The sequence below is a fragment of the Physeter macrocephalus genome, chromosome 2 (genome assembly GCF_002837175.3).
Source record: "Physeter macrocephalus isolate SW-GA chromosome 2, ASM283717v5, whole genome shotgun sequence".
NCBI lineage: Eukaryota > Metazoa > Chordata > Mammalia > Artiodactyla > Physeteridae > Physeter > Physeter macrocephalus.
The window spans coordinates 114,353,104-114,378,213 of NC_041215.1; the positions used below are offsets into that span (position 1 = coordinate 114,353,104).

A 25,110-nucleotide genomic window follows, 5' to 3' on the forward strand; every position below is an offset into this window, starting at 1 on the left:
TGAATGTCCCCATAATTCACACATAAACAATTAAGACTTTCCTTAATGTGACATGAATATCTTTCAAAAGCTTAAAGTCTAAATTAATATTCTAGCAAACTTGCTCTATTTGTAACTGAAGATGTATAGAATGAATATCTATGCTTTCAGTGAAAATGGAGCCACAAAATTGGTTCATCAGGCGGGAAAATTCTGGTTGCTATCATTTTCTAATGTGCAAAGATGTCTGCATGCACATGAAATATCAGCTCTGCAGTAGTAGAATGAACTTTCAATATTTGTTCTTTGATGAAAAGCAGTGTCTAGAATAGCTCTAGCCATATAATCAAATATTCCTGCTTTACTGAGAAACACTCAAAGTTCAGGGCAAGCACACAATAATGGGGTCAGTCCAAACCTTTACCAAGAACACTTCCAGGTTGCCAGGAAAGAAATGAATTCTGGACTGTTCACATGAAGCCCAGTGGACCACAGAAATTTTATATACTTAATTTTAGAGATTCAGGACTCTCATAAAATAAATTGACAGAATCCCACTTACCAACATAAAAGTACCCCTAGGGAGTTCCACCCTACAGCCACTTGAAATCCATAGATTTTAAAATTGAGAACTTTCCTAGCTAAATTCAGGACCATGAAAAAAACCATTATGTCCACCCTGTCATTGTGTTGGGTGATCCAAAATAAAGCTCAGGATAAAGAGAGAGAAACATATTTTCACAATTCCATAGAAATCACGTTATTTTTTTCACCAAGCTCATTATCTGTTTTCCATTGTCTATCATCATTACAGTCTATCATCTAAGTACTTTCTTGTTTGTGTCACACTGTGACACAGCATGAACATGCTTATTTGGTGAGCATTTTGTTGCTCTCAGCATATTCACAGGAACATTATTAGACATGACAAGACATGAAAGGGGATCCTATGATAATCCTGAACACTGAATTTTGCCTGCAGTTCCCATTCTAAATAAGCAAATAAGAGTGCCTAGTTTATTTCTAGCAATGGCGGTATCGTGCTATAAACTGAACTGATCTCTTTTATATGTTAACATTTTAGTTGACAACTTCACAGTAAATTTATTTTTTGCAGAAATTTGTTTTTGAAAAGTACACTCTTACTTAATTACGGATTTTTCATTTCTATTAGTTTAAAGAAATAGCCTAGCTATTTTAATCAAACCATAAATCCTATTAAAAACTAGTTAGTAGAAGGTTTAGGGTAATGGAAATTAAGTGAAGTAAAAAATTTTGTTAATTTACTGAAAGCTTTCTGTTTATAATACCTCATGTTATTCATCTTTAAAATCTCTCTCTTTGTCCATATGCACACACATATTACATACATGAATACACATATGCCTATACATAAGTGTCGGAGACCTACTCAATTAACTTTATATTAATACTTTCCTAAAATGAAAGGGAAAGGCTTCAGAATATGTTTCATGTTGGCATGAGACTAGGAATGAGGAACATATCATATTTCACATATATATTTGTCCTGGAAAATGTCTTATATATTATGCTTAAGACACAATAATATTAATTATAATGTTAAATTTAAGTGTGATAATTAAGGACAAATAATAATTGTCTGAACTAGGAAGTATGACATCATAAAGTAAGGATTGCCATGAAAATAACTTTGTCTTTATTTGGTTTCCAGTAGTCTATGAAATATTATCTGTTGCACTATATGCTGTGCTATATACTAGATATAGTCACTGAGATTTTCCTCTTGAAGTGCCTTTTTCTCCTTTTTTTTAACCTTCTTTTGTTTCAGGGGGGTTAGCGATTTTTAACTTCTATTTTTGTTACTTTTCAATCTCTCTCTTTATCTCTCTCTCTCTCCCCTTTTCCTCCTTTACTCCTTCCCTTCCCCCACCTTTTTCTTTCTTTTTTATACCATTTATTAAAGTTTACTGTATGCCAGGCACTGGGCTGAACACTTAAAAAATGTATATTTTGTTTTATTTTGAATCTCCACAACAACCAGAGGATGTAGGTGTTTATTATTAACCCAGTTCTCAACTTTACATTGGAGTTGTTTGACATGGAAGCCACACAGCTCAATACAGATTGTCCATGGTGGAGCTGACTGAATGTGTCCCATCTCAAAATGGTAGTACCACCCATCTCCAATAGATTGTTGCCATGTAAACTAAGAGTAATCACATGCACATTTTTTTTAAAGAGACGTTAAAAATCTGGATCTTATTTAAAAAACAAAACAAAACACAAGAAACACCTCTTAGACCAAATATAACAGAAAGTGAATACATACTATTACAGTTTCTGGCACAGATCCATATTAAAAGCTATATTTTAAAGTAAAGAAATGCTTTATGTACTAAGACCTACGGTAATTTATTTGAATGGAAAAACACTTTGTTCTATTTCTCTTGTTGTTCCTATTTGACGTATTTATTCATAATGTGTTAAATTGTTTTGCTTCTAGAAATGATATATGTTTAGAGTAATCTTTTGAATTGAAATATGTGAGTGATATTTTTTATCTGTAGCCCGTAGCACTAATATTTAGGGATTAAGCAGTGATATACACAAATAGATAAAATATAAAGTAAAAATATTGATATTTTCATTGCAGTTGAAGGATGCAAACTTGATCATTTTCCCAGTTTAAAACAGCAGGTGGTTCTGTAATGAAGGGGTCCAGAAAATGTTACAATTTTTATTGCTAAAATGAAATTCATTTAATAGATTTCTTACTAACTTCCCAAGTCTAAAACAGAAAAAGATGCAGCAGGGCAAAGAAAATACCTGAAAGCTCAGAATTTCAACTTACTGATTTGTTTTCTGTGAGATGCATTAATTTATGTTGTTTTGAACTAATTGGTTAGGAATTTGAATGAAATTCCCCACTTTGTCCACTGATACTGTTTCCCTAAACATATCCACAAATGTGCCAAGCTTACTGAAATCTATGGATTTAAGGAAAATGTCCTGTTAATACATCTTAGCTTATATATAAATCTATATTTTTAAATCTAAGTTGTCACCAAATTCATAATCTGGATGTACCCCCAAAATTTGGTTTACAATCACTGCTGGTGAAATCTGGCATTTGATTTTGTTGGAGGAAAGCATTAATGTATAGTGGAACTCTGTGTCAAAAGGAATCAAACAGACAAAACTAAAGAATCTCTTAAGCTTTGTCTGTACTTTGTAAAACAATTTTCCATAAAAATATAATACTGACCCATGAATACCAGTGACAAGGAAGATCAAATTCCCATTGATTTTGGTGCAGTTTATGAATTTGTCAATGTTACTAGAATCCACGGTCTGAGCGGACATCAATGATCCTGTGCCAATGCCATCACAAGCTGTAGAAACAAGATGCACAATTAGGGAGCGGAGAAAATTTTTTAGTCAATAAATTATTGCATTTTTATTATAAAATAACAGTAGTTTTTCATTATAAAATGAAAAAAATATCATCACCTTTTGGGCAAATGTCAGTGCAAGGTTTACACATTTTAATCCCATTTTCTTCTACTTCCATCTTGGAACTAGGGCAGGCACGCACACAGGAACTGGAATCAACCACGAAGTTATCTGATAAAAAAAGGTAAAGTTAGCAATAATGTTGAGGTTCGGCAAAAGATTTTAAAACAAGATATTTGAGGGTTTGAAAATTATTTCCATTTGAAAATGATAGTATGTATGTTTCTTTCCCTAAAACAACTCTGTCTAAATATCTCCACCTGAAATTGCATCTACGAACACCTACATTCAAATCCAAGGGCAGCGTGTGTTAACAATGACTGGTACTTGCTTGACTACTGCTCCACATTCTGAATTGCCCCCAAGATAGTGAATTTCTTTTATAGACTTAGGAAACTGCATGACATTTAGTTTGTATTTTTCAGGTGTTCCACTTCATGTCATGTCATGATGCAAGTTTGAAGTCTAAAAATACTTCAAGTTACATGAAGCACAAATGAAGCTGAAGTTAAACTGCCTTGGACGAAGGGAGTGCACTTCATACCCAAGAAGAAATGTTTAAAATGTGTTCATCTTTCAATGGAGTGCCATAGAAACTGCCCCATAGTTTTACAAGAAGAAACAAAATGAAATTTGAAAGGGCAATACTTTAGGAAAGGTATACTAACTAAACCAGGAACATCTAATTACCTGACATGGTGAAATGTTTAGGAATCCAGTGGTCTGGAATATGCCAGAACATTCCCTCCCAAAAATAAGGACAAATTTTTGCATCTAGAGCCTCCCACGATAAAGGGAAAACATAATACCTGCTAGGCTGCTTTGGGTTTTGAAAGCAGCATCCTTCCATGTTTGGAAAAACTGCTTCTGGCCTAACATTCAGTAGTCTAGAAGGCTTCCAACCTTGAAGGGGGCCCAGAGCAGGAAAGGCACATGATGCAGGTACAGGTTGGGGTACAAGCAATTCTGCTACTTGGATCACAAAACCCAAGAGGCTCTATGACATTAGAAGTTTCTCTGGCGGGAAAATATGCCACGTGGAGTTATGGCAAGTCCCGATCGGAAAACCCCAGCCGAGACCTCTAGGAATTACACACCATTTAATAAACAACTCCTGACATACTTCTGGGTCCTGGCAGAGAGAGACTACCTAACCATGGGTCACAGATTGATCTTGTAGCCAGAACTGCCCATCATACACAAGGTTTTGTTAAAAACTATCATAACGTGGAGCAGGTCCAACAGCAATCCATTGTAAGATGGAAGCAGTACATTTGGGATTGATGTGAGCAGGGGTAGTCACACAAGTAAACTGCATAAGTGGGTAGACACACAAGTAAACTGCATAAGCAGGTGGTCCAAATCCCACGTCATCCACCACTGTGCTGGCACCTTTCACTAAGCTCATACCCATGGCTGCATGGGGACCAAGAGAGGGCACGTATGACAAGCTGACAGAGGAAGACAAAAACTAAGCTTGGGGTGTGGGTGCAAGCAGCTGAAAATGGATGGCAGCTGCCCTGCAGCCTCAGTCAGGAGTGGACTTGAAATATAGTGGCAAGGAAAAATCCCACCAATGGGCATAGTTCTGGGTAGTGCAAATGATCCTTTACTTTGTAGGGAATAAATAGGAGTTTAGAATAAATATGAACTCATGAGCAGTGGCTTGCCCTGGGAGAAGAAGTACTGGAAAATCTGGAATTGGGATTGAAGGGAGTCTGGGGTAGAGGCATATATATGAATCCATGGGAGTGGGTATAAAGTGTGAAGATCCTTGTATTCCAAGTTAACATCCACTAGAGGGCATCCACCACAAAAGAGACACTGTTGAGACTGCGTCACAGCCTGATCTCGCTTCATTTCCTTTCTTCATGGGTCTTGATTCTGAGAACACTTCTTAACAACCTTAGTCTCTGTCTCAGGGGAACCCAACCTGCAACAGGTGTAACCATCCTTTCTGCAAGGTCTTTAGGGATACCTCATATTTAAAAACTTCCACATTTTTGCAGTAATTTATGCCAAGTGAAATTTTTGAAAAAGGTTATAAATATCTTCATTATCAGTTAGGTTCAGATTTTGCAGTCACATTAGTTTCAAAAAATATTTGTTGTTTAGGGTTTTTGAATTTCAGAATTCTGAATTAGGAATTGTAGACCAGTATTTAGAAACTGAACATCTTTGTTTTTCTAAGACAGCTACAGCTTAGCAAACCATGCCTTATGATCAAGGTCCCTCAAAGATTTGAATTTTACATAGATAAATAATGAAGTTCTTTAAATTAATCTGTAATTGGATAGACCTAAACTAATCCATGAAAGGAAGCTTATGAGTTACCATATCTATGGTAACTGGGCATTTAATTTCAAAAAACAGTCCTAAGTATTTAGCCCCTTGTCATAACTTAGGAGTTGAGAGACTTCAGATGAGACACTACAAAGGATGTAATAAAGAAAAGGAAAATTCCCTAGCTCAGGTTTTTCTGGTCTTCCACTCCAGCCCAAGCCTTGGGCCTCAACCTCAGGGCTTGAATAAAAAGGAAAGCACCAAAAATCTCAAAAAAGCATGGTTTTGACTATCTTTGGGGCAAGCCACCATAATATGAAGGTAGTAGAGCAGGAGGACATTTGTCTAAGAAAACGAAAAAATTCATCAACTAGCCACATTCTACAATACTCTCAAGCCCCGTATTTTGCAAGATAGTAGATGGGGAAAAACAGGGTAACTTTAGATGAGAAGTTGTTAGATCAAAAACATAACTTTGGATATAAAATTGTTTAAGATGGAAAAATCTCTACTATCCTAGAGTTAGTGTGTCTGTGATTTTAAAATGGTAATTTAGAGCCATGTTAAATAAATAAATAAATAAATATATATATATATATATATATATATATATATACATATACTCATAATTATTCTTTTAACCAATATAAAATACTTAATAATAATGGCTGGAATCATCATTGCTTTCAAAGACTTGTTTTTACATACTATTCCTCTGAACCCTATCCCCTATCCCTTTGATCTTTATAACCACGTTTTAAAGAGGAGGAAATAGAAAACTAAATAGTTCATCTAAAATCACACGACTAATAAGTGGGCAAAGCTATAACCAAAGCCACTCTAATAACATGTCCCTTACCCTTCATATTTCATCACGTGGACAAAGCAAAACAAAAACAAAAACACAGTATCTGTGTGCTGTAGAATGTAGTCTTCTTTTAATTGAGTATGTGGACAAAAGTAGTGATTTTTTTTTTAGCCTTCCAGTAAGTAAAACATTGAAGAACAGTTTCATTGGTCTTTTCAAGCAAAGAAACTGACTTGAACAGGTATTGAGACATATACTATTCTTCATGAAAGCTAAATTCGTCATTTTGAATCCCCAGGATGAGTTATCAATTTGGTAAAGGCCCCTTAACATGCCCTTTATATCCACTGTTATTGTTTAACATGGACTTGATGTTAAAACTATAATGCTATATATTCTATTACAAATAAATAATAAAAAATAATTTTAGGTGAAAATGCATTGCTATTAGAGCAGATCTCTTTCATTACATAGCTTGCTGCTACTTAACTAATCACTTTTCTGAGGAACAAAATCGTGTGCAAAACCATTGACATGTAGTGAAAATATTGAGTTTAGAAGTCAATGAATGACACTGTACTATAACTTCAAACATGCCACTACTTTACTGAGACTATGAACCAATCACTTCAATTTTTTGAATTTTAATTTTCTTATTTGTGAAATGATAATAATAGTACCCATTCTCAAGTAATTCACAATATTGTCACAATTTTAAAATTCAATAAACTTACATGAAATTCCTCTGTTTTTAAATGATGAGCTAATTGATTTGGCTCTTCTTATCCTGTTACTTACGTGGGCACTTCTTGACACAAAATGCTCCATAGGTGTATTTTGCATTGAAGTTATGCTCCAGTTGAAAGGTTGTTGGATTGTAGACAAAAGTTTGTGGACACTGAGTAACACATGCTCCACTATCATTGAAGTTCATGCAGGCCTGCAACACAGCAAAGATTAATTTTGTTTTAAAAATAACCTTCATAATACTTGTTAAAGGGACACTGCTACAACAGTTCTGTGATAGGTTGTATTGTTTACCCAGCGTACATCAATTTCATAAAAACTGGAAAATCTGATAACTTTCTAGTTGTAAGGGCTTATTTTTTAAGTTAGTATTTGTTTTGTACTTCTCAATTTTACAAAACTGTTTTTCTAATGTTAGTAAATACACCATCTACAGTTATGGATGTTCTAATTGCTTGGTATCTATACATTGATTTCTAAACTGAGAATTGGTTTAAATTATTAAAGTTAGATAATAGTGAAAACTTATTTAAGCTTACCCTTAACCAAACGGTTTATGTTGAGTCTTAGAGTCTGGCAGTGACAACTAAATCTCCATTTGTACAGGCTAGACTTTCCTTAAAGCTGGTTTGGAGAGTTCAGTGCCTTAAGTGATATGGTAAGTCCATTCATCACCATTGTATAGTGAGAAAATGTGATGGTCATTCAAACTGGACTTAAAGAAAAGTCTCTGGCAGGTGACTAGTCAAGTGTAAACGTAGGGGGTACGATGCCAAAATGTAAAGAAGTAGCTATACTTAGCCCATAACTAAATAATATGATACCATTTCCTATATGGTCTTTTTCATAATGTCATACCATTTACTAAAAGTCACCAGTTCAAGTAAATTTGTTTCTGCTGACATATATTTGTATTGAGACCTCAATTTGTTAATATGTTCAAATGCATTTGAGAATGATTAAAAACAATTGTACCACCTAAGAGTTAGGTACTTGATATGAAAAGAGAACATATGTATAAGTACATAAAAACATGTGATTAGCAAAATAAGGGATGAACTAATTATCTTAATTTAACAATTTAAACATTCATAGGAATAATTTAGGCCTTGGAAGGCAAGCTAATGTGAACTCAAGCTATATTTTACATATCATCATAGATTGTATGTATGGTTATTAATAAGCAGTAAGTTATTCTGTTTCCTCAAAACATTTTCTTAATCAATTGTTGTTTTAGCAAGCACTTTATCACAAACATGACAATTCCCTGATGACGGTCTACGAGATGCATAATCAGAACGAGACTCACTGATAATACATTATTCACTAAGATGACACTCTCCAGGAAGAATCTATTAAAAACCAATCTAGGAAACTCAGTAAGTTTTAATTTATGGGTATAAAACTTCATGTGTTGGGCTTCCCTGGTGGTGCAGTGGTTGCGCGTCCGCCTGCCGATGCAGGGGAACCGGGTTCGCGCCCCGCTCTGGGAGGATCCCACGTGCCGCGGAGCGGCTGGGCCCGTGAGCCATGGCCGCTGGGCCTGCGCGTCCGGAGCCTGTGCTCCGCGACGGGATAGGCCGCAGCAGTGAGAGGCCCGCTATACCACCAAAAAAAAAAAAAAAAAAAAAAAAAAAAACTTCATGTGTCCTCATAATTGCTTTACTAATATATTTTATACAGTGTTGTGCACAGATTGCTTGGCAACAAAGGGACATAAGCCAGAGAAATCAAACAAGTTTAACTTCCAGACAGCATACAATACAACATAACTTACACCAAAGTCTTGGTCTGGCATTCTTGAACATTCTGTACTAAATGCCAAAGTGGAATCACTGGACCATTCCATAAAAGTAATGAAATGAGAATTCTGAAGCTCACTCAGCACTCTGCTTATTGTGATAATGGAACCATGAAAAAAATGCAGTGAAGCTTCTAAGTGAAAGTTAACATCAATTGTTTGTGTTTATTGTTGCTACTGTTTTGAAATTACTGTTTTGAAACACTTGTTCAGCATCTTCCAGATCAAGCTTCAATCCCATGTCTGGTGATAGGCAAGGGAAAGGGTCTCAGTTCAAGATCTGCTGAGCATCTTCTGTATACTTTTAACATTTTTCTTCTTTTTCCTTCTTTCTCCCTACTCATTTCTGCAATACACACTTTTGTTTCACTATAAAATTAGGATAGACAAATTAAGTTTCTTGTGACATTAAGAAAAGTAAGAAATTACTATGTATCTACATCATAAGAGCTATAATCTATAATTTGCTTATTTCCAGAATTAAGTGCCAAATTGAAAAAAAGACTCAGTTCTAAGTATATCTGTGTATTCTCCGGATATTTGAGAGGGGAAAAGAAACAAAATAAATTCCTGTGTGCATTTTTAGCAACAAAAATAGCTTATTATTTTATGATTTTTAGCTTAAAATGAAACTAATGCTCTGTGTGTATGAAATTTCATTAACTATAGCTCACAGAATTGCCTGCATGTATTCAAAAGAACAGAAAGACCTTTATCAGGGATATCAAAATGTAATTAAAAAGTGGCCCCTACAAGCTATAAATGTTAATTTTGAGGGCATAAAACTGTCCTCTTCTAAAATAAAAATCACACGGATTAGCATATAAATTGCTTTAAACGTGCATTTATAAATCTGATAAATCTTGAATAATATTAGCTTGTAAACAATATAAACTGTAAAACAGTTAAATTCCTAAATTTATGTGCTTTAATCTTGAAATTTATATTTGAGAATAAAATGCAAGTGCCCCCACTCAGAAGACTCGACTCAACGATGCAACAACACACATAGGTAATCACCGTAAATTCTGGAAGGATGCTGTTAGCTTTTTAAAAGATATCTCAATATGTTCTCCTTCATGTTGTCCAATAAATCTCACTCATAATATAAATTGTAATCAGAAAGACATAATTCATTTAGTAGAACAGAACAATCCTAGTTAATTAATAGCCACCCAGTGAGGGAATGACTTCTAGGAAGTCAAAGCATGGTTCTTAACCCTAAAATGGCAAAATTTAATCTTATCTTTTTTTTTTTTTTTTTTTTTTTTTTTTTTTTTTTTTGTGGTACGCGGGCCTCTCACAGTTGTGGCCTCTCCCGTTGTGGAACACAGGCTCCGGACGCACAGGCTCAGTGGCCATGGCACACGGGCCCAGCCGCTCTGCGGCATGTGGGATCTTCCCGGACCGGGGCACGAACCCGTGTCCCCTGCATCGGCAGGCGGATTCTCAACCACTGCGCCACCAGGGAAGCCCTGCTCTTATCTTAATAAGATATTAAAGACTCAGTGTGCCTGAGTCAAACCAGGATGGAGGGGAGGACCAGAGAGTGAAAGGGAGAGCTGCCAGACTTACAAAGCAGTCAGTGTCCTTAGGTCCCGAGCAGCCTCCAGCACATTCTCGGTGACAGCAGTCACTAACGTAGGGTCCGTAGCATCTGCCATCACACTGTTCTGCACAGACAGTCCTTGTCACTGCAGAAGACAGAGATAGGTCCTCATCAAAGTCAGCCACCAAGAGAAACTTCTAAGGGGATATGGAGTAGTTGAGAAAAGCTGAGCCCTGGAGAAACAATGTACTCAACTGTCATTGACTCAGCTCAGCAAGCATTTACTGAAGGAAGTCTGCAATTGATCAAAATTACTGCATAAAACCCTTCAAAATTAATACGTGAATTTGTTTTCTATATTCTTTCTTGTTCCAGCAAATACTTACATGCTTTACAAAACTCACACAACTTAGCAAGAAAGAATCAAATTTAGAACTGAATGCGACATTTTGGCAGGTTGTGAAGGATGGAGTCAGCAGCGAAGTCAACGTACAGTGTGCACGGTGAGGGCCTGCGGCGGGAGGTGTCCCAGGAGTGAGTGCAAGATTTTTGGTAGTCAATGCAGAAAGGGGAACAGAAACTTTTACATGATTCACATTATATCATTCCTATTAGATACATCGATGATAGATACGTGATAAAATGGATATGTGACTGACAAATAAATAGGTAGGTAGGCAGGCAGACAAAGAGAGATAGATAATGGATCTGTAGCAGCACAACTGTTTCTATTCCTGAGATTTAAGTGAAATTTCTACTAAGATTTCTGAAAAAGGAGGGACTTGTGTAAGGAAGAGAGCAACACACCAGAAGGAAGGAAAGGATGGAGGAGGGAAAGAAGGAAGGAGGAAAGGAAGAGAGGGAGGGAGGGAGATATATTCATAGTAAACACAACAAAAACTTCTATTAGTTTTTTCTTATAACATCCTTCAATCCAAGCTGACAGCAGTATGTCAAGGTATACATTGGACATCAAAATTATAGTACTGAGGGACACATTTCTGCTTATCACACTTATTCCAAAGATATATTTTAAAAGTATTTAGAGAAATGAATTTTACAGCATATGTGTAGCACATCATTTCTTTGCCTCTGTATTTCCACTTCAGCCTTGTTTCTTCCCACCTCTTTGAGTTCTTCAAAGCTTCCTTCACTGCTATTATAGCAAGACACCACTCTAGTGTTCCTCAGAGCTGGTCTTCACAATTTTCTTTGGGCTAAGAGCTCATATACCTGGATGAAATCATTCATCTCTACTTTGCATACTACCTATAGGTAGATAACATCAGATCCAGATCTGAATTCTCTATTGAGATGCAACATGTATTTCTAGGCATCTACAAAAGTTCTCATTTAGACGTACAAAATGGAATGTATCATTTCCCCACCTCCACCATCGAGTATATCTCTCTTATTTGTTCCCTTACCTCAATTAATGATAGTACCATCCATCCAGTAGCTCAATTAAAATTTGGGGGCATGTTTTCTATTTCTCCTTTCCCCTCACCCTCACTTCTCATACCTAATAAAAATCCCAAATACTAGCAATAGATATTTTTCATTACTGTCCCTCCTCTCTACTCCAACTTTGTTCTGAGACTTACCTCTAAATTATTACATAGCCTTCTAAAAGATTTCTCAGATCACAATCCTCTATGCCACTCTAAAAAGTAATGATTTGAAAATATGGGCCACTGCATATAAATCAGTGTTGTTTCACAGTATGAAGCTTACTTCCCATCTCTGCACTAGAGGAATAAACCCTTAGCAAGGAATAAAAGTCCTCTATCAATTGACCACCATTTCTACCGGCATCTCTCACTACTCTCACTGTGATCTTCACATCCAGACAGAGAAATACCACTTGTGGTCCCCAGTTCCTTTCATGGTACTCAATTGTAATTTTCACTGCCTTTTCACAATGCATTCCTTCATGACGAAAAGAACCCTATCTGTCTTCTCTGTCTAGCAAATACTCATTCATAAGATCCACTTAAGGTGCCATTTTGCTCTGAAACCTTTTCAGACACATCTCCACCCTGAGTTAATCTGACACACTTGCTTCTGAGCAAGTAAGCAGATGAATTAAATCCACTCATTAACTCTTCATAATCATACATGTGCTTATATTAACGTTCCTATCTTTTAACCAATTGTTATATTTATTTAGATGTCCTAATTAGTAATTAATACCATATAAAGGAAACACTTTAATAGACACTTTTGGAAAGAACAGATTCAAATATAATTCCTCTCTTCCAGATTCAACAAGGCTCTTTTGATGTATTAAGAGTTGCTCATTGAAATGGCAGACATATGTTAAGTAATCAAATTACTAGATTTGAAATCAGTGTTATCACAGGACAGTCTACTAATTTGCTTTTAGTTGACAGGCTTTGCTCAGCTGGAAAATAGCATGAAGTGAGATAGCAATCATATCCTATAAATCATATCATGTTTTAATCCTAGACATATATGTCTAAGTGTTAATTTCTCTTTTTAACTCTATGGTGATTTAGGTAACTATACAAAATGTTTCAATTTCTCTTTATTTATATACTTTGGTCTTTCCTACCAAATGAGGAAATTAATGTATATAGTATTTAAAGAAATAACCATGATTTTATTTTTATAAATTATTTATTAAATGTTCATAAGATAATTTCTCTCATTGAGTACACTATTTAAATATAAAAACAACATGTTAGAAAAAGAATCTAACGTAGTACCACCTTAGGTTCAATAATAATTATTATACTGTGAACTTTTTTTTTTTTTTTTTTTTTTGGTAAGCGGGCCGCTCACCGCTGTGGCCTCTCCCGTTGACGCGCAGGCTCAGCGGCCATGGCTCATGGGCCCAGCCGCTCCGCGGCATGTGGGATCCTCCCGGACCGGGGCACAAACCCATGTTCCCTGCATCGGCAGGCCGACTCCCAACCACTGCGCCACCAGGGAAGCCCTATACTGTGAACTTTTAAAACATGTATTCAAATTATTCAATCATATGTGTTGTCAACTATAAATTTTTCAAAATAGCAATTTCTTCCATACAGTGGTCACCTATCTTATACTTTCTCAGGACATTTTGATGTTAGAGATGCCATTCCATTTCAGGAACATGCAAAGAAACATCCTTCTAAGTCATTATTTTTTAAAATTCTGATTTAAGATATTAAAAGGGAATTCTTGGATTTGTTTCAAAAGCAGTCTACAATTGATTTTTTTCAAAAGGTAAGATACATTTAACACTAAAAAAGCACTATTTGTTATCATAGTTTTCACACGCCTAAAGTTCAGTAAGCATGAAACATATTTAGAAATCTTTGCTTGACAGATAATAAGTAAGCAAAAGAACAAAGCAATAAGTTTAATCTCTAAATAATGATGAGACACTTGTTTCCAGAAAGAAAACTTTCCCTTTTTACAGTCTGTTTAATGGCACTTGCTGATTAATAAGCATTACTTAATATGAATTAAACACATCAAACTATAGTCATATTTTATTATGATGGAAACACAAAACAAAAAGCAGGTCCTGAAATCAATTAGATAATTCACTTAGCCTCCACAGGAACATTAACTTATAATTGCTTTGGTTATTTTAATTTCCATCCTTGCTTGACTATTATTTCATTAGAATTTTTTTCCCCTATATTTATTATCTTTTCTAAATTGCTTCATTGGGTACATTACAATATTTGGGTTGAATTTTAACTAGCTTGCTCTTTAGTGGTACATCACTAACTCTGATTGTTTAACACAAAAGATAAAACCTGGGAAATTAAAATGCTTATTATATTAGGGTCAGTAAATTTGAAATTGGAAATGGGGATTCATTAAAAATATCCATGAGAATCAGATGGATATTGGGTCCTTAACATTTAAGGAACCAAGCATTCTGTAGTGGTAAGAGGATGCTGCTGAGAGAATATCTATCATCTCAAAAAAACTAAAGTATTTAGAAGTAGGTTTATTACATCAGCATTTCACTAATAAAAACAAGGGCTTAATTACTTCTTAAAATATAATAGCTACACTTAAAGTTACTCCCTTAGAAGAAATTAATTTTATTTGAAGAACTTTAGCAATTTACTAATCAAATATTTACTGTTACTTCTTATGAGTTACAAAAGAAAAATGAACATTCATAAATGGTGCAAAACAGAGCACTGACATCATGGTGACTAAACAAAAGGATCTCTGCCCATTAAAAAGTAAATGAGGTAAATTTAGGCAAAGTCTTTGTGTTTTCTTCCTACGTTTTACACCCTGCCCCTTATTTCCTCCTCCTCATCCATTCCTCCCTCATCATCTCCTCCATCTTCACACCCTCAGTGCTTTCTGCTTCTCTTCACTTCCTCTACCCAGTGGCTCTGAACCAGGCTTTCTATTAGATCATTGAACAGGATTCTTGCATCAGTGAAAATTTTGATTTAGTTGATAATCAGTGGGGCCCAAGATTTTCCATTCTAATGAACTGCCAGGTTATATCACTGCCTACTATTCCACAGACCTCATTTGGAGTAGCAGGATATAGAGTACTTTAAAAAAAATGCCTGGGAATCACCTAATTCCTATTAAATAAAAATTACCTGCCATGTTCTAGGATTTGATACATTTAATAAGCTCCCCAGGTGATTTCCAATATGCAGTCTAGAGCTGAAAACCATTATTCTATCCAGTGAAAATGGGAAAAACTCTAGATTACTTCCATCATTTGATTGATTGACTGACTAATTATTCTTTGTCTGAGATTCAATCACACTGACTGTCCTCTTCCTTTAATTTCCTATTGGTGTTGTTAAGCCCTCTATCACTAATAGGGAGATTAAGCAAACACAACTGATGTGCAAGCAGGTAGGAAAATGTGGGAAGAAAAAGACCTAAAGTGGGAACAGAAATATTGCTTGGCTAATTCTGAAGGCAAACATTTCAGATAAGTAAGAGACAGTCAGAAAACTGTTCCTTTCTCTTACCCAGCAGCTGTTTACGTGACAAGTATCCTGAGCAGCCCCCAATTACATTGCTAAGCATATTTTAAAGCATGCTTATTTTTATTTCATTCTATTCAGTTAGTATTCAATGACCTGCACCTCTATGCTGCCTAGATTATTTCTGTTTATTGACCAAATTTCGACAAACTGTGTCCATGAAACACATTGTGTCCACTAAATAGATGGTACTTCAGTGGAATTGTTTTAGTGTTAGGCTGTTTTCAGTTACAAACTTGGGGGTTTGAACAAGAAGAAAAATGCTTGGGTTAAGGCAGAGGTGATTTGGGTTGGATGTGAAGAATTTATTGACTATTAGAGTGATAAAAACACTGTAATGAGCCACTGAATGGGCTTCTTGAGTCTTTGTCAGTATTTAAGGGAAATCTCTTCTGAATGCTTTAGACCTCCACTAAATTAAAGACAGCGGGCTTGATGAAATGCTCTCTAGAGGTACCCTCTAGTTCTACAATCTAATATTTATTCCTATGAGTCGTGAAATTTTGATCGCCCCCCCCGCCCCCGCAAAATGAACGTTTTGGGTTTTGTAACATGCTTCTAGAAAGCTACTATCATCAGAATCGACTTTAAATGAAGCAAATAAAGCTCATAGACCATTCAAGAATATTACTTCCAGAGCATGCTGAGATGTGTAGAAAATCAGGTATAATGACATAACACTAAACTATATACCACTATTAATTTTCCCAGGGGAGAATAATTGGACACATCTGTGTGTCCAGTGCCTGATAGACTGTGAGAATTACATAGAAAGATGCCTGGTCCTCTTCCTACTTTCTGATTCAATAAGTCTAGGGAAGGGGCCAGAAAATTCATTTTTTTACTGGAAGCTCCAAGGTTTTCAGAAGTAGCCTTTATAAACCAATATTTTTAATACCTCTCCTCTAAGATACTCTCTCCTTCTTATTGTGTGGCTACTGCAGGAAGGGTAAAGCATTTATTTAGATGGGAAGGCAGAGATGGAGATAGGTCTTAAACTGGACTGCTGCTTCCTATCTCACATTAGATCACAGAATAATTGACAATAATTGTTGCCACACAGAGTCAAGCCTCAGGATACATAAAGACTATATCCTGATCTGGACAGGGAAGGAATTTTGAATTTTAATAATTTAATATTTTATCAATTATTTTAGCCAGCAGCATAAGGCCTAATGCATTGAAAAAAAGGCTAAGTAGAATTATAAAAACATATCTGGGCTTTCTAAACTACCACAGTTATACTCATTTTCACATCACAGAAGAAAATATAACATTATCTTTTATTTCTAATTAGTTTGGTGATAGCTACTATAAGGGAACTGACCATTCATACCATAAGGTGAACACCCCTACAAGTATTATAATGGTTTAATCTTATATGCAATAACTGCTACAGTTCACCTGAAAAACATGGCAGATACCTGCAAAGCCCTTACTGAAACTGACATTCAGAGTAAGTTAGTAAAAGTATGCCTAAATTTGGCAGCTACTAATCAGGTTTGACCCTTGTCCCAGTTAATTCCCTGGTGACCCATGGGCTATGACATGATAATATTGTTAGTTATGTCAAATAGGAAAGGAATCTTGTCTAATCTATTCTTCATCAACAGCTGTTTTATTCATTTATTTAATGAAGTTTTATTCAACCTATTTTTAAAAGACATGCTCAGTGGTTCATTAAGGGACCTTAAAGCTGATTTTAAACTACCCTCTTGGCCACCAGGGAAATTCTCCCTTATTAACAGGCTATTAACATCAGCAAAGTTTATGAGTCAGGATTTAAAAAAAAACAAAAATGAAAACAATATTGCCCTATTACATGAACTATAAAAGTATTCTTGAGGGTGAGTGTGAGTTTTTGCATAATCTTTCCAAGACTATATATATAGATTCCAAGATAATAAGGGAAGTGTATGAATTGGCATAATGAAACCATAAATAGTATTAAAAAATATATTTTTACATTAGAATTGATGGCTACACCTTACAATACACAAATAAATGATATACTGGAAATAAAGTGATTAAAAAATGGAATTATCTTATCATGGATGTGTTACAAACCAAAAAATGAGGAAAAGTTGACATTCAACTTTTCCAAATCACCTTGCATTATAGCAGACCAAATATCTCTATATCCAGACTTGATGAAAATGAACACACACACACACACACACACACAATCTGTTTTGCTTATCCTAGTTCCCTATCCAGAATATCAATAGACTGAAATAATGACAATCTCTCCTAGCCAGTATATATCTGGATGAGTTTCCTTCTGAAATTGGCAAAAAAAAATGCCAATTTTGTAATGAAAATAATCAGAGAATATTAAAATGGAAAAGACAGACCCTCATCAGGTAAGCAAGGAATAAATATTTGTTGAACTAATGAATGACACTAGTCTAAAATTCTCATTTTAGGAGGAAGTTAAAATCCAAGTAAATTGACTTGCTCATGGACAAATCCAAAATAATGCACATACATCTCTAAGAGATATCACTAACTCATCAGGGTTTTCCAGGCAATATCTAGTTTCTTAATATCACAGCAGAGTCCACATCTAATAACCAAATAATATTCACTTTGGAAATTAAAATACCAAACGATGCTCAAATGCAAGGTGAAATACTACATTTAATAGCACAAGAAAACTGGAAATTAGCTATCCTCAGCTAAATCAATGTGCTCCTTTCTGATGTCAATTTTTTTTTCATCCAAATACACATTCATTCATGTTGTTTGTGTTTCAGATGGAAGGATGTTCTTTTCCTGCTTTAGAATGTTCCTGAGCTCTAGATTACCCAGTCCATTAATGTTCAAGTCCAAATTTTTGCATTGCAAATTATTTATATTCTCTCATCTATATTCAGCTTCTTTCTTTACTAGCCATTTCTTCATGGCTAATAGTTGAGACTCTCATATTTAAAATAAAAATTTAAAAATAATTCTTCTTTTACCTCATGCTCTTCATTACCCTCAGAGAGCCAAGCATTTTTCAAGAGTCACTTATAACACTTTCTGATGTATCTCAAATATCTATCTCCAGCCCCTTTTCACAATCTCTAAGTATCTCACCTTAGTTTCCAATTAGTAACTGATATTTATTAGGCATTTCTACTTGGATGAATAAGAAATATCTAAGACTCATAAAGGACATAACTAAGCTTTTATTTCCATCCTCAATCCAGCCACAGCACTAATCTCCGCCTATATTCTTCATCTCAGTGACTAGTGCCATCGTTGATTTAATTGATCCAACTTCTAGCTTGGAACCCAATCTCAAATTTCTTCTCTTCTCTCTCTCACAGCCAAATTGGTTGGTTACCAAGCCTCATTATAAACTCTACTATCTATTTCTTAAATTGCCTTTTTTTCATCCTGTTTTTTCATGTATTAAACTCCTGTTCTGCCTATCTGATGTCTGCACATTCTTCAAAGGTCAAGTCAATAGAAATCCCTTTCTTAACCCTTCACTGAATCCCTTACCTAGGACCCCTTACCTTGCATCCCCCTCAAAGTTTGTTCTTGGTGATCTCATTTCATGGCATACAGATTTCTATTACAGCCCTAACCCCATTACGTTGTAATTGGGTACTTCTGTGACCATCTACATCATGAATACAGAATCTTGGAGGCACAAACCAATTTGTATTCACCTTTTATGTTCAAACCTTACCACAGTACCTGACGCTTTAAAAGCATCAATAAATGTTTGAGAATAGTCACACAGAAGCCCATATGCAAACAATCTATGGTATAAAGACATCAGAGAGTTTCAAGGATTCTGTGCATTATTAATATCTACTTACAGAATAATATAAACCAATAATGTACATACATATATAGAGATAGAGATATTGAGGTAACATAGATGATACAGATATAGACATAGATATATAGAGATGAATAACATAGATAGATGACAGGTATATAGATCATACATATAGAGATAGATATACATATAAGAAAGGTATACATGTAGATATAGATATAGATAGAGTGCCAAAATAACACCATGCAGATAAATCTTCTTTGGGAGAAGTAGATCCTGACACACAGTAAGTTGGAAACTACTTTAATGATTCATATAACACTTTGAGGTTTCCACATTTGTTAATCTCTGGAGACAATTTAAGTATTTGCAATATTTATAATATATAAAGATTCACACTAATTATATATGAAGAAGTCTTTCAAATCAAAATACTGTAGAAAAATTGAGCAAAGACTATGAATAGAAAGTTGAAGAAAAAAATAGAAATTCTCAATAATTATGTAAAAAAGACATTTTACTTCAGCTATAATCCAGGAACTATAAATTAAATCAGGGAAATGTTGTTGTGTACATAATTCTTAAATGAAAAAAAAAATCTAGTTTTCATGCAGGTTAAAGATTGGGCAAACTATTGGTGTGTATCAAAATTGATACAAGATTTTTGAAGAGTAATTTGCTGCTAACAAATTTGTGTATGTAAATTCACATGTGACCAAGCAGTTTTATTTCTAGCAATCTGACACAGAAAAATGTGTACATATGGACAGATATGTACTCAAAATGCTCACTGGTTGTAATTGAGACTAACAGAATGTAACCTAATGTCCACTAATAAGGAATTTGTTAAGTAAATTACAGGTCACCCAGAATGTGGGAAACTCCTGCAGCACTAAATAAAGAATGAAGTTAATCTCAATCTGCTGAAATGAAAGGATTTTGAAAATATAATGTACAATGAAATAAAAGTGATAGAAGAGTAAATATAGTGTACTCATTTTTGTAAAACAAAATCCCAGAATTTATATACGCTTATGTGAATAAATATACATATGAATGTATACATATATACCAAACATTACCATAAAGTAATCACTTTATAGAAAAATGTAGGGTGGGGGGAATGGTGCTCATTGATGGGGATATATTTTCACTTTTAATTCTATACATTTGAGTATGACAAAAACTTTTCAAAACAAACTATAATATGAAATAATCTATGCATTTGGCAGAGCAGGTTAATTATCCCAGTGTTACAGATGAAGAAATTAACATTTTAAAAATATTTAACTAGATTATCCTAGGTAACATAATTTATTATAAAGTAGGGTTTTAAATTAATTTCCAGGATTGTATATATCTTCCTTAATATGTTTACATTAAGGATCCACAAACAATAAGTGTCTAAAGACCAAAGGGGGTGAGGGTGGGAGGAACATAGTTCCAAAAACTACTTAAAATACAACATGGGAGGAGAAACTAAGATGGTGGAGTAGAAGGACATGCTCTCACTCCCTCTTGCGAGAACACCAGAATCACAACTAGCTGCTGGACAATCATCGACAGGAAGACTCTGGAACTCACAAAAAAAGATACCCCACAACCAAAGACAAAGGACAAGCCACAGTGAGACGGTAGGAGGGGTGCAATCACAGTAAAATCAAATCCCATAACTGGTGGGTGGGTGACTCACAGACTGGAGAACACTTATACCACAGAAGTCCACCCACTAGAGTGAAGGTTCTGAGCCCCAAGTCAGGTTTACCAACCTGGGGGTTCGGCAACGGGAGGAGGAATACCTAGAGAATCAGACTTTGAAGCATAGTGGGAATTGACTGCAGGACTTTGACAGGACTGGGGGAAACATAAACTCCACTCTTGGAGGGCACACACAAAGTAGTGTGTGCATTGGGACGCAGGGGAAGGAGCAGTGACCCCAGGGGAGACTGATCGAGACCTACCTGCTAGTGTTGGAGGGTCTCCTGTAGAGGCAGGGGGTGGGGGGCTATGGTTCACTGTGGGGACAAGGAAACTGGCAGCAGAAGTTCTGGGAAGTACTCCTTGCTATGAGCCCTCCCAGAGTCTGTCATTATCCCCACCAAAGAGCCCAGGTAGGTTCCAGTGTTGGGTTGCCTCAGGCCAAACAACCAACAGCGAGGGAACCCAGCCCCACCCATCAACAGTCAAGTGGATCAAAGTTTTACTAAGCTCAGCCCACCAGAGCAACAGTCAGCTCTACCTACCACCATTCCCTCCCATCAAGCCTCTTAGATAGCCTCATCCACCAGAGGGCAGACAGCAGAAGCAAGAAGAATTACAATCCTGCAGCCTGTGGAACAAAAACCACATTCAAAGAAAGACACACAAGATGAAAAGGCAGAGGGCTATGCACCAGATGAGGAAACAAGAGAAAACCCCAGAAAAACAACTAAATGAAGTGGAGATACGCAACCTTTCAGAAAAAGATTTCAGAATAATGATAGTGAAGACAATCCAGGACCTCGGAAAAAGAATGGAGGCAAAGATCAAGAAGATGCAAGAAATGTTTACCAAAGACCTAGAAGAATTAAAGAACAAACAGAGATGAACAATACAATAACTAAAATGAAAACTACTCTAGAAGGAATCAAGAGCAGAATAACTGAGGCAGAAGAACGGATAAGTGACCTGGAAGACAGAATGGTGGAATTCACTGCTGTGGAACAGAACAAAGAAAAAAGAATGAAAAGAAATGAAGACAGCCTAAGAGACCTCTGGGACAACATTAAATGCAAAAACATTCGCATTATAGGGGTCCCAGAAGGAGAAGAAATAGAGAAAGGACCCGAGAAAATATTTGAGGAGATTATAGTCGAAAACTTCCGTAACATGGGAAAGGAAATAGCCACCCAAGTCCAGGAAGTGCAGCGAGTCCCATACAGGATAAGCCCAAGGAGAAACACACCGAGACACATAGTAATCAAATTGGCAAAAATTAAAGGCCAAGAAAAATTATTGAAAGCAGCAAGGGAAAAATGAAAAATAACATACAAGGCAACTCCCATAAGGTTAACAGCTGATTTCTCAGCACAAACTCTACAAGCCAGAAGGGAGTGGCCTGATATACTTAAAGTGATGAAAGAGAAGAACCTACAACCAAGATTACTCTACCCGGCAAGGATCTCAATACTTAAAGTGATGAAAGGGAAGAACCTACAACCAAGATTACTCTATCTGGCAAGGATCTCATTCAGATTCGATGGAGAAATCAAAAGCTTTACAGACAAGCAAAAACTAAGAGAATTCAGCACCACCAAACCGGCTCTAAAACAAATGCTAAAGGAACTTCTCTAAGTGGGAAACACAGAAGAAGAAAAGGACCTACAAAAACAAACCCAAAACAATTAAGAAAATGGTCATAGGAACATACATATTGATAATTACCTTAAACGTGAATGGATTAAATGCTCCAAACAAAAGACACAGGCATGCTGAATGGATACAAAAACAAGACCCATACGTATGCTGTCTATAAGAGACCCACTTCAGACATAGGGACACATACAGACTGCAAGTGAGGAGATGGAAAAAGATATTCCATGTAGTTGGAAATCAAAAGAAAGCTAGAGTAGCAATACTCATATCAGATAAAATAGACTTTAAAATAAAGAATGTTACAAGAGACAAGGAAGGACACTACATAATGATGAAGGGATCAACCCAAGAAGAAGACATAACAATTCTAAATATATATGCACCCAACATAGGAGCACCTCAATACATAAGTCAACTGCTAATAGCTATAAAAGAGGAAATCGACAGTAACACAATAATAGTGGGGGACTTTAACACCTCACTTACACCAATGGACAGATCATCGAAGATGAAAATAAATAAGGAAACAGAAGCTTTAAATGACACACTAGAGCAGACAGATTTAATTGATATTTCTAGGACATTCCATCCAAAAACAGCAGATTACACTTTCTTCTCAAGTGCGCATGAAACATTCTCCAGGATAGATCACATCTTGGGTCTCAAAGCAAGCCTCAGTAAATTTAAGAAAAGTGAAATCATATCAAGCATCTTTTCTGACCACAACGCTATGAGATTAGAAAAGAATTACAGGGAAAAAAAACCGTAAATAACACAAACACAAGGAGGCTAAACAATACGTTACTAAATAACCAAGAGATCACTGAAGAAATCAAAGAGGAAATCAAAAAATACCTAGAGACAAATGACAATGAAAACACGATGATCCAAAACCTATGGGAAGCAGAAAAAGCAGTTTTAAGAGGGAAGTTTATAGCTATATAAGCCTACCTCAAGAAACATCTCAAGTAAACAATCTAACCTTACACCTAAAGGAACTAGAGAAGAAGAACAAAAAAAACCCAAAGTTAGAAGAAGGAAAGAAATCATAAAGATCAGAGCAGAAATAAATGAAATAGAAACAAAGAAATCAATAGCAAAGATCAATAAAACTCAAAGCTGGTTCTTTGAGAAGATAAACGAAATTGATAAATCATTAGCCAGACTCATCAAGAAAACAGGGAGAACACTCAAATCAATAAAATTAGAAATGAGAAAGGAGAAGTTATGACACCACAGAAATACAAAGCATCCTAAGAGACTACTACAAGCAACTCTATGCCAATAAAATGGACAACCTGGAAGAAACTGACAAATTCTTAGAAAGGTATAACCTTCCAGACTGAACCAGGAAGAAACAGAAAATATGAACAGACCAATCACAAGTAATGAAACTGAAAATGTGATTAAAAATCTTCCAACAAACCAAAGCCCAGGACCAGATGGCTTCAAAGGCAAATTCCATCAAACATCTAGAGAAGAGCTAACACCTATCCTTCTCAAACTCTTCCAAAATATTGCAGAGGGAGGAACACTCCAAAACTCATTATACGAGGCCACCATCACCCTGATACCAAAACCAGACAAAGGTGTCGCAAAAAAATAAAACTACAGTCCAATATCACTGATAAACATAGATGCAAAAATCCTCAACAAAATACTAGCAAACAGAATCCAACAGTACATTAAAAGGATCATACAGCATGATCAAGTGGGATTTATCCCAGGAATGCAAGGATTCTTCAATATATGCAAATCAATGGATGTGATACACCATATTAATAAGCTGAAGGATAAAAACCGTATGATAATCTCAATAGATGCAGAAAAAACTTTCGACAAAATTCAACACCCATTAACGATAAAAACCCTCCAGAAAGTAGGCATAGAGGGAACTTACCTCAACATAATAAAGGCCATGTATGACAAACTCAGAGCCAATATCATTCTCAATGGTGAAAAACTGAAACCATTTCCACTAAGATCAGGAACAAGACAAGACTACCCACTCTCAACACTATTATTCAACATAGTTTTGGAAGTTTTAGCCACAGCAATCAGAGAAGAAAAAGAAATAAAAGGAATCCAAATTGGAAAAGATGAAGTAAAGCTGTCACTGTTTGCAGAAGACATGATACTACACATAGGGAATCCTAAAGATGCTACCAGAAAACTACTAGAGCTAATCAATGAATTTGGTAAAGTAGCAGGATACAAAATTAATGCACAGAAATCTCTTGCATTCCTATACACTAATGATGAAAAATCTGAAAGAGAAATTAAGGAAACACTCCCATTTACCATTGCAACAAAAAGAATAAAATA

General features: G+C 35.6%; 1 protein-coding gene across 5 annotated transcripts in view; it reads right to left on the bottom strand.

Moving 5' to 3' along the window:
* ERBB4 (erb-b2 receptor tyrosine kinase 4) overlaps window positions 1–25,110 on the bottom strand; it is a 1,129,074-nt gene that overhangs the window by 308,760 nt on the left and 795,204 nt on the right. For all 5 annotated transcript variants that reach the window (XM_055089875.1, XM_024124587.3, XM_028481564.2 and 2 more), the window contains 4 exons: window positions 10,689–10,807; window positions 7,364–7,505; window positions 3,472–3,585; window positions 3,227–3,353 (listed from right to left, as the gene is read on the bottom strand). In XM_055089875.1, coding sequence (XP_054945850.1) covers window positions 3,227–3,353; window positions 3,472–3,585; window positions 7,364–7,505; window positions 10,689–10,807 — 502 coding nt within the window. The remainder of the gene's footprint in view (window positions 1–3,226; window positions 3,354–3,471; window positions 3,586–7,363; window positions 7,506–10,688; window positions 10,808–25,110) is intronic.